General features: G+C 47.2%; 1 protein-coding gene across 1 annotated transcript; it reads right to left on the bottom strand.

Moving 5' to 3' along the window:
* Positions 1 to 308: 308 nt before the first annotated feature.
* Positions 309 to 8,679, bottom strand: LOC146172083 (uncharacterized). The gene is made up of 4 exons (XM_084586029.1): positions 8,444 to 8,679; positions 7,039 to 7,132; positions 4,414 to 4,566; positions 309 to 499 (listed from the first exon to the last, which is right to left on the bottom strand). The coding sequence occupies exons 1-4, from the start codon at positions 8,528 to 8,530 to the stop codon at positions 420 to 422; spliced, it is 414 nt and encodes a 137-aa protein (XP_084442155.1). The 5' UTR covers positions 8,531 to 8,679; the 3' UTR covers positions 309 to 419.
* Positions 8,680 to 10,901: the final 2,222 nt, after the last annotated feature.

The following is a 10,901-nucleotide window of genomic DNA, read 5'->3' as shown; positions in this document are numbered from 1 at the left end:
GAGATTGAGAGCGACGGCTCACGTGTATTTACGACATACGTTCCGGGAACCTACGATCTTCCTTGCTGACTACAGTCAAGCGTAAAAGACACTGATTACTGACAGATGTTTTCTGAAAAGGACAATGCACGTAAGCACTGAAACGAAGCAAGAAAGAAGAAGATAAACATTTCAAAGAGTGAAGCATGTTTTAATTTTGCTGTTCTTCACACACATCTGGCTCATCCAGAATTGAAGCCAGGGGTGGCCTTTCATGGCTGAGAAGGAACAGGTGCTGTTCATGGGGTTTTGGGGTGCACAGTGTCGTCGCACAGCCCCGTTAAACGCACCCTCTTGGAAGCGGAGCTCTGGTGGCATACAGGGCCCGGCCACTGGATCCATGGCTGACGTCATATATGCCGGGCCGCTGCTCGCACTAGCTACTTGTCTTCCTCGTCCTCGTCCTTCTTAAAGGGCTGATCGCCGGGCATTTGGGCTGCCTGCGCGAGGTTGTCGCACTCTGCGTGGAAAAAAATGAGTACTGTGGTTGCATGGCCTGGGGAATTCTACGCCTCTATTTGCTAATGGGTTAGGCGATTTTGCTTACTACAACATGGAATCTTAAGAATGGTATTGAGGTAGAATGACGTGTGTGTGTGCGTGTGTGTGTGTGTGTGTGTGTGTGTGTGTGTGTGTGTGTGTGTGTGTGTGTGTGTGTGTGTGTGTGTGTGTGTGTGTGTGTGTGTGTGTGTGTGTGTGTGTGTGTGTGTGTGTGTGTGTGTGTGTGTGTGTGTGTGTGTGTGTGTGTGTGTGTGTGTGTGTGCGTGCGTGCGTGCGTGCGTGCGTGCGTGCGTGCGTGCGAGCGTGCGCGCGCACCACGGTATACATTCCAGCAGCTTCAACCGATTGCATGGGCATTTTATGAATACTTTTGTCCCCTGTTCACCTTTCTATAAGAATTAAATGCGGAGGAGTCTTCATTTCCTTTCTTAGAATTAGCTCCGTCAACGGGAGAACTAGCTGTGGCCAATTTATGAAATGAAAGTGATTCGAGCCCTTTGATATTTCCCTAAGGTTTATCTTCGCGGCAAGTAGCCAGTCATCAAATCAATGCAAAGGCATGTGAGTAGCTGTTCTGTTGGCTTCACTCAGGTGTTTCAGTGGCTTATAACGAAGGACGGTTCATCGATCGGCAATGAGTTACACGAAATCAAAAACCCAACTATGGTCAGAAGCAACACTAATCGGCACAGTCGGGCTGGTTAAGGCGTAGCCTGAAACCCGACGCGTGTGCTAATCGCCGAGCAAGCAGTGGATTCCTTCAGTGAAACTCAAATGGCCATGTCTGCAGTGCATGAGTTATGATTTGCGTATGTAGCCACCGAATGTTTCCGCGCTTTTATGACGGTAACGAGCAACTGAATGGGACAAATTTAGGACAGACGCTTTGGATGTGATGAGCTCAGTAACAAAATCGTGCAGTTCTGGCTATTAATGGTATCATTCCTTACACAGTCCACTCCGGTGGGTTCAAACCTTGGACTCGAATTGGTGCGCGAAGCCAAGAATTAAACTGCTTTATCTTCAGACGACAATGGGCGAAGTGTTGACTGACTCATTTACTAATGTTTTTATGCTCAATAAAATTATTTTTCCCTATCCTACGCGACGGGCCTACTGCCCGCAGTTACCTCACCTCACATCGCCGCCGTCGCATCTATTATTGCAGTGCAAAAAGCACTACAATAATTATAACGCGTGGACAGTAACCTGAATGCGCTTCAAATGTACCTCCCGAAGATGGCTGAACATCAATACGGTAGCCAACGGTCAAGTCTAGGTGGCACTGGGGCTATATTCACGCAACATACTTTACGTTAACGGTCATTTTTCACCTAACTTCTCCCAAGATTTATAAACGAGCAAAGACTCGACGAATATTAGTATAGCGCAAGGCTGCAGGCCGTCGTCTCGACCAGCTCATCGTTTTCTTTATACGCCTCATCTCCTATTTAAATGAACCCTTGTTTAGTGTCACCTCTGGCTCAAACTTCGTAATGTGTGCGTTGAACAAGATGTTTAAAACGTAATCTTCATTCTTCACAGCACTTTTAGCAGGGCTCGCTCTCTCTCACTCTCTTTCTTTCTCTCTTTTTTTTTTTGAACTTCAGAATAAATGCTATGTGATTTGATAATCTTCACGCGACCATGCACTCCCATATCGCGACCATCGAAACCTAAAGCGGGTCTGCTTGAAAGTGCTCGGTTATACGAATCTGCATTGAACATACAGTCCACCGTCCTCAGCGACAGAACAACGATGAACGTTAGGACTTCGCTCTTCTAGAATCATGGTACGGTAGCAGCACGGCCATGCCAATGCCGTTTCACGGCATAGCGCTGAAAATTTGTGGCAGTTCAAGACGGTCGTACGCTTGCGGCAGCGTATGTTTACAAAAGAAGTGAAATGGTCACGCTGATTGCAGAAACATTCATGCGGCCAGAGTCCTGTTTGACAATCGCAGCCTTCTGCGACAAGATGAGGCGATGGTGCAACTGATGGCAATGCCCAGCAAGTTTTCTAGCTCTGCAAAACCGAAGAGCGTGTTTCAATGGTGCCCTCAGGATTCATATTATCCTGAGTGCTAATTGGATCGTGATGAATAACTTGCTCCATTTCGTGCTGCTCCAGACTACCGAATGGAATACCTGATGAGTTATTTCGATCGTAGTGCGTATGAGGGTGCTAAAAATTCTAGAGGGCATATTGGACCACTAAAGTGCGGTGAGGTGAACGCCATTATAGCGCGGTGGATCGTAGCCATCCACTACGGCACCTATATCTCCCTCTCTTCTTTCACTCCCAACTTCCTCCCTTTGGCGTGGTATCATGTGTCCGCAGAGAATTGTGACAGATACTGCGCCTTTTCTATCCTTAATTCAATTTCAAACGCCGCTGATGCCTCCTGTACTAACGCCTCCTGGACATCTGGGTCTGTTTGCTGTGTGGTGCGGCGTTCGAGGAAGCGGCAAATGAAAGGCGCCGCACGGACGCCTGAACCGGACGCCCGTCGGGGTTAGCTTCGTATATGCATGAATCGCCTGGTGACGTCATGACCTGTCGTGACGGTACATCACGCGCCCCTTGCGAATACAACCAGCATTTCATCGAACGCATCAAAGTTCACCGGCGTTCTATAATTCGTCTGCAGTAAAGGAAAGGCGCAGTATTTGTAACTCGCTGAATCCCGCTATCATCCTCACGATAGACGAGGGGAATTATGAAGAGCGTTCCATGATCCGGGGCGTGGTGCAGTTGATAAAGCGCTTGGCTTGGGATCCAAGGGATGCAGGTTGGATTCCCGGTGGAGACACGGTTTATTTAGCCTTTAATGGCTCATACTGTCGTGGACAAAGTGTGTCCCGCTTTTGAGGCGTTGTGATTGGCCGAGGTGGGATGCGTCCCTACCATCTGCAATGCCACACTTGAACGCGCGCCAAGGGACACCATGCGACAACAGCGATGGTGTACCTTCCAAACTCACATTTGCCGGAGAAAGTGTGATCGATATTGCGCCTTTCCTTTCCTGTAAACCAATTAAATTATATGTAGCACCGCAACGAATGCCAACAAGAGGCTAACGATGGGAGCAAAATATAGGATATGAAGGGTAAGCTTTCGCAATTCTCCTCTTAAGAGACATCTAGGAGACCCGCTATTTTTTTTTTTTTTATTCACGCTCTCGAAAGCGTGACACCTCTGCTGACAAAATTCTGCTGACAACCTTCTGTGGACAACGATGAGGCATTCAAGGCTTTCGCCTTAATATCTAAACGCGGAAGCACATTGTCATGTGGTAATAGCCACGTTAGCTGAAATAACGGTGCGCTGTAAAGGCATTTTCAGGAGAACTGAAATGAGTACATATGTGCGAGGGAGCATTCCAGCTATAAGACCTCGTTCAAATGATGAGATCATGAGCCGAATGCAGGAAACGTCTTACAGGCGCCATGCTATCTCTTAAAGCTAGCGCTTCTGGCCATTCATGATAGTCATGGCGACCAATCACGGACGCAAACGAGAAAAACTTCGGACAGTGAGGACGTAACACGGGATTCCTGAGAGGAGTTCAATTATGCTTTTGAAGTGTTGTTTGAAATAACTGCGCTACAGTGCACGCAGCCGTCTTGACAAGGTCAGCAAAAGGTTTAACTGTGCTGAACGCCTGATTGCCACACACAAAAAAAATAATCTTAATTTCTTACTGTGAAATCTACAGCAAAATTTTCAACGTTAACGTTGAAGATCTACTTGCTTCATTCAAGCTATCTAAGTCTCGGCAGATAACCAAAGAACCTCAGCAGATCAAAGGAACAGTTTAACTGAGCTTTAGTAATGGTACCGAATAAGGTTTCCTTTTTCCTTCTCCTCACCATTTTGCAGACACATCATCGTTGCGTATGCCATTTGCCCATCCTCGGCCATCGTCGCGACATCGTGTTGACTGGAGCGGGTGGTGACGGGTGGGGGCTCCTCGAGGGCGAGAGCTTGGACTTCCTCCACGAGTTTCTCTTCAGTCTTGTCATCTGCGTCGGCAACAGTTAGTAGGTTACGGGAGAAAGCGCACAGATTATCGTTTGTTGCGCAAACTAGCAAAGATGTGTGTTGAGCCGTAATTTCAGTACTGCAATTTCGATAGAAGAGCGAAGAGCTGCACAGTCCAAACTGCAACCTTTTTCCACCGAAATGAAAACAGGCCGACATCCGGTGATGTTTGATTGCATCCCGAGGCTACCGCATTTTTCTGCTTACAATTGAGTGAAATATCTCATGAATTAAGATCAAGATACGACGCAAACTAGAGAACATTCTTTATAATGAACTTAGCAGTGAATTACAGGTAACCAAATTTTGCGGAAGCGCCCAGTTGGTCTACAGCACGGGTAGTAAGTACAGCGTTCACTAAAAGGCCTTTCATTAAAGAAAATCTTACTGCCACTCATTGCTTTCTATTTGGTCTAGTCTTCCAAGCCGACCAAGCAGCCACCTCCCCTTTCCCTCGTACTCACTAACGTTTGTTTTTTTTTTTAAGCCAAATGTTTCATGTTTTCATTTACACAAGCGTTTATATTGGGGCAGGATATCACGCCAATTTTTGTGGTAAAAGAGCCCCAGGGTAAAAAGTTGATAGAACTGATGCTTGGGCGAGTTGGTATGCCATTTTCTGAAGAACAGCGCGTCCGTTTCTGAATCGGTGCTTGCGTGTTTAAGCAAAACCAAAAGGAAGGAAACGGCCGAATCCGCCAAACAAAAAACAAAAGACAGTCGTTCCCTACATCCACAAATTTTCCCACAGGCTAAAGAAGATAGGCCACCGAGCTAATGTCAGAGTTGTTTTCTCGGCTCCCGAAAAGCTTGGGAATTGTGCAAGCTCGTTAACGCTGAATCTATACGAGAAAAGTGCACTATAAAACATGAGAATCAATTTGTTGCATGCAAAGATGGTGTTATCTACTCCATCCCACTATCTTGCGGCAAACAGTGCGTCGGCCAGACGGGCAGATGCCTTAACGAGCGCCTAAGAGAACACAATAATAATGTTTTTAACTCCGTTAAAGGGCATCTCGGCATCCATTGCAGAGATTGTAAAAGTAATGACTGCCAGCTTTATTTCTAGAAAACAAAAGTGTTAAATAGGCATCGCGACAAGATAACCCATGAAATTATTGAGGCCGCACAAATCGCATGGTCAAATGACGCCTGTGTCAGCAGCCCGTCCTTGGCGTTGTCAGCAAAGGAACTTAGATATCTAGCTACAGGGAAGTGACGTGGTGGCATCACTCGTGTTTTCAAGTGTATAATCAAATGTGTATCGCTTCTGTGTTTTCTCTTGTTGTTTGGAGCCTGATATATATATTACCACGTTCCGAGCAATAAACTTCGGTTGCAAGTCAGCGCCTGTCCGTGTTGTCTTCCTTCCGTCCTTGTCCAAGTCGCGCTGTTCTTCAGAAAAAAATTGACTCCCATTGAATTGGTAATATTTGTAAAATAAAAGATTCCTGCAAAATGTTCAAAAACTCCTTTTGCAATGTAAAATTAGCGGCTTAAAATGTCAACCTGTTATTGAATAAGGGTGGTGACATAGCTAATAGCACGCTTACAATTATTATTTCGCCAAGAATGAAAGCTAACCATCATCAGCCTCAAGAGCTCAGCTGGATCCCATATACTAACCCTATCGTGGACGGCACGATTACCAAAGTAAGGCAGTTTTGATCGCATCTGCTGTTCAACTTTGCTCGTGTCAGCGAGTCTTGCAAAATAGCGCTGCTTTTCGGCCAAAGTAACCTGTCGTATAGTCAAAGACGGATTGCGGATTGATATCGAAAACCCGTAGGGCCTTACCGTTCATGAGTGTCTTGGTATGCTCAAAACTACTGTCGAGATAGCCGGCTCATGATTCTAAACAAAGAAAAGCTGCGCTCCCGAGCCAAGGACTGGTATGAAGCAAGACACACAAACGCCGACTAGCAACTATACTTTGTGAATAAATAGAAAGCAATATATAGGAGATCTCTGCCACAAAATAATATTCTGACAATGAGCACGTGGACATTTGTGCCAGACAAGATAAGAGACAAGAAAACTACGCATGCAACGAAGATAATCTTAACCTGGGCCGGCCCATTAGGTGACGGTTGGTTTGTGGGTTTTAACGTCCCAAGGCGACTCAGGCTATGAGAGAAGCCACACTTAGTGAAGTGAGACAGCAGAAGCCTAAAGCCTAAACAACGGGGCAATAATGACTGCCTTTTTTTTCGTGTCCATCGTTCTACGGGCTCCACGGCTGCTACGAAACCCGACAACTCAACCTCAGGAGACGAACACCCTGCTACTGAGTCATTACGATGAGTCCACCAAGAAAGTAGCCGTTTGAGAGATACGCTCCTAGCAGCTTTTGCCGCAGATATGTCGACTTACTGCGGATAGTAGCAGCACGCTACGTGCAGTGCATAGAAACCGTAAAACGCAAAAAAAAAGGAAACATATCAGCTCACCTTTCTTCTCGGGTTTCTTTCCCTGCTGTGAAGCGTCACGGGAGCCCTCTTCTTCGGGCGCCTGGTGATACTTCTCTTTATCCCCGCGCAGTGACTGCACAGAACAGCGCTGCTTGCCATAGTTGCTCACTGAGCATGCAGCACCGAACACTCAACGAAGCTATTTGACTAAATGTGCTCACTGTCGGCCATGAAGTAGCAGCGCGTGTAATGCTTTGCCGCTTAGTTCTGACTGTCTGTGGCCGCGACCTAGCGAAACAAGAACAGCGAAGGACGCGGGCGCTGCGAAAAAGAACAACTGATTTTCGTGCTCCTTCTACGTGCGTGTATTTCATTCTGGTCGCATCTCAAAATAGCCCGTCGTGCGCTCCTACGACTGCTTCCGCTGTCTAGCCGAGGTCGGCTCTATTACATCGGTCTCATTCTAGCACGAACCACAGCATGGAGGAAGTGTATAATAAAACAATGGAGTGTATAAAGCAATGTATTCGAGGCATTAGATAAATAGCTGGCGCAAGACAAAACGGATCCTGAATGCGCGGGCAAACCAGTGGCAGTCATGAGATTAGCTAAAATACGTTCAAATGATGTGCCTGTTGAGCCAGCCACAACGAAAGTAATCCACGAGTGCCCTCCGACAGCGTTAGTCTTAGCCTCATGAAAAATGCTGCTGGTTAAGACAACACGTGCTCTTTGCACAGCGCATCACGAGACGAATTGACGGTGAACGCATTACGTGAGCGGCGGCTGTGATGAGTGCCGATCAAGCATGCGCCATGAGGCATAAAGTGCGGAAAGACGCCGCAAACAAAGCGCGCTTAGCTGCTGTGTTCAGGGGTACCTTGGCTGCATTAGCCGGTCGCTATGGCAATGGTCCGGCGCACAAGCATTGGCGCCGAACCACTAGCATAGAGACCGGCCGATATATGCTAAGCGAGGCCGTGTTAGGCCTACGCATCCTGCTCGCGTGCATCTCTAACGCGAGGCTACCCAGCACTGAGACGAGCCTGAGGCTAGGGAAAGATACGAAAGCTTCAACTACCAACCTTAATTTTCACATAAAGCAAAAGCGAATTCCTTCCCACCAAATCTAAATTCTATTCCAGACGGCGCGGGACCAGTTAAATACCGTCTCAGGGAATCGAACACGACAGCTCGTGCTCCGCCCCACGACCCGCATTCGCGTTAACCCTACAGATGTACCGTGAGCCCGAAAACAAGGAGCAGAAAACACCGCACGTATCGGCCCTTCTTCGTTCGAGGTAAATTCTGCTAGTTCGTATTGACGAGATACCCAACCACTGACGCGTTGGCGTAGTCACGCGCCCCACCGAGCCGCAGACGGGCGAGGGTTAGCACGCCTAATGCCGCAGCGAGAAAATAAGATTAAATATGCGTTGCTTACCGCTGCCAGGGCTGAATCCTCATCTAGTTCGATGTCGGTCTCCACCTCATCCATAAGGTAAAATCCGCGGCCATCATCGCCTTCCATGGTCTCAGAAGCCCGGAAGTGTGGCCTTGCTGGGGCGAACCGTCTCTGGCGAGCTCGTGGAGCGAGACTGAGGCGCACCCGCTGTCTCGAGCCTCGAGAAAAGGCGGCTCTTCTGCTTCTTCAGGCTGCCGCTGGCAAACAATATTTCCTGGCTGTATAAACACGTTTTAACTGGCACACGTACTAGTAGATACAACATTTTTTTAAAGCCTAAGCTATTATTCTGCAGATATAACATTGCAATAAGAGCGACAGCCTCGTGATGCCCATAGTTGCCTCTGCACTCAATGCGCTACCACCGCCTCCAAGCAGTATCTCGATAGATGCGTGAAGTTCAATAAATGGATGCCACTTTGATACCAAGGTTTCCCCAATTAGCACCTCAAAGCAGCAAGATTTCAAAGTTAGGTGCAGTTTTGGCCCCCCGGAACCGCGTCTAAATTCTTTTTGTGTCCGACAACAATTTGCTGTCTGTAGCTGGGATGTCGAGAGCGTGCGTGCGCGCGTGCGTGCGCGCGCGCGCGCGCGCATGTGTGTGTGTGTGTGTGTGTGTGTGTGTGTGTGTGTGTGTGTGTGTGTGTGTGTGTGTGTGTGTGTGTGTGTGTGTGTGTGTGTGTGTGTGTGTGTGTGTGTGTGTGTGTGTGTGTGTGTGTGTGTGTGTGTGTGTGTGTGTGTGTGTGTGCGCGTGCGCGCGTGCGTGCGTGCGTGCGTGCGTGCGCGTGTAATCGAGGTAATGTGCAGACTATAAATCGAGGTTATTCTGCTGTACTTTCCTTCCAGGAACCAATTGCTTTTCCCGCCGCGGTTGTCCGCTTCGCCAATCAAAGCCTTCCTCCTGTGAGCCGCAGAAAGCGTTACCACATAGGCGTCAGGGGTTAGGTCATTAATTTCTCTCGACATTTGGATTTTTCTGTCTCGCATGCCTTTACCATGTGATATAGTCAATCACATCACCGAAGAACACGCACCACGTATCGGACGAATTCCTGAACATTGCTGTACTTGACTTGGTTAAAAGGCATTTGAGTGCAATTAGCTTAGGATGACCCCTTCTTCCTCCTTCTATAACTGTCCTGTTCGGCGTATATTTCCTTGTTATTCTCATACTTTAGGAGTAATTCCCTCCATCCGAAAAATGGCTCTGAATAATTATTGCGCTGCGAATGCCGGTTTTAAATAGCGGGCAATTGGCGGCGCAATCATCTTCGTTTCCAACATCTGCCCGTATTCAGGGATACAGATCATTTGTAAACTTCTTTCAAATTATGAAGTCTTTGTCTTCCCTACATTAGAATATTCGTCTTTCATGTTTACCGATCTTTCCTTTGGTATAGTTTTGATGCGCAGACTAACAGCGCGTAATTACGCATGAAAGATTTCGGGATACCATCGCCAAATAAACTAGTGCCTTGGCGGTTCCTTGGCGTCGAATTGAGGTCGCGCTAATTAATTCCCTTTCCGCATCAGCACATACTATGGTTATTATCCCGTTGACTGGCGCCGACGCAACTAAGTACATTGCCTCTTTCAGCCTAGCCCGATAGGATTTCTGCTTTCGTTATGTGCCTGGGAAGGGGCCTCACTTCGATATTGCTTGTGTGACGTGCTCTTCCAATCCTCCTGGTCATCCGTAGACCAAAAGAAAGTGATCCCTAGTCTATCCAGTGTACCCCGCCTCGTCCCGCTTCCTGAGGCCCACATCCGTATATAAGAAATCGTATTTGCTTCAATAAATAAAATGTCCATCTTATTCGTCTCACTTTTCTTTCATTTCAGATATATGACGCCATCAAAATCCTTCGCAAACTTGATGGTGTCCTTTTTGACGCTTGTCGTTTAATAATATACGAATAATTCTCGCCACATGCTCAGTTCATAATGAATACAGCTCTTCAAAACACAAGGACAATACGAACTAGGCGTCACATGCGCTACTGCAAATAGCGCCTGTAGTAGCTCTGTGTTTGGCCTGTGTTCTATAGCACTACTGTCTTCGTCATGAATAGGGAACTTGTCTAACCAGCTAACCTGCTCCTCTCCTAACCACTTCTCTGTTATTGCCCTTGCCGCCTAATAACGGGTCTAAGATTTTTCGTAAGTGCGTTGAAAAATAGTTTATTTGGGCGAAATTTCCCCTCACGAACCCCAGATGTTAGGAATCTCAGAAGCTCTCCTCCGTTCCTACCCCTTAGCGTCTCTCATAGCCTGAGTCGATTTGGGACGCTAAATCCTACAAATCAAAATAAAAAAGATCGGCAGTTGTTACAGTGAACCGTGCACTGACAGTCAGAACCAAAATCACTCAATTCGTCAGATCAATTCATACTTGATTCTGGGAATTATGGGCAACGGCTGCAGGAGTTCGCGGACA

This window comes from Amblyomma maculatum, unplaced genomic scaffold (genome assembly GCF_055883805.1).
Source record: "Amblyomma maculatum isolate TAMU_Amacu unplaced genomic scaffold, ASM5588380v1 scaffold_13, whole genome shotgun sequence".
Taxonomy (NCBI): Eukaryota; Metazoa; Arthropoda; class Arachnida; order Ixodida; family Ixodidae; genus Amblyomma; species Amblyomma maculatum.
The sequence above is the reverse complement of the archived record's forward strand: the minus strand, read 5'-3'. Positions and strand labels throughout refer to the sequence as shown.

Bases quoted from the DNA above. Each gene is read 5' to 3' on its own strand.
- LOC146172083 (XM_084586029.1), bottom strand. From the start codon at position 8,530: ATGGAAGGCGATGATGGCCGCGGATTTTACCTTATGGATGAGGTGGAG. The intron at 7,133-8,443 runs GTAAGCAACGCA...TGTTCTGTGCAG, and splicing joins AGGATTCAGCCCTGGCAGCG to TCACTGCGCGGGGATAAAGA. The intron at 500-4,413 runs GTGAGGAGAAGG...TTTTCCACGCAG, and splicing joins GATGATGTGTCTGCAAAATG to AGTGCGACAACCTCGCGCAG.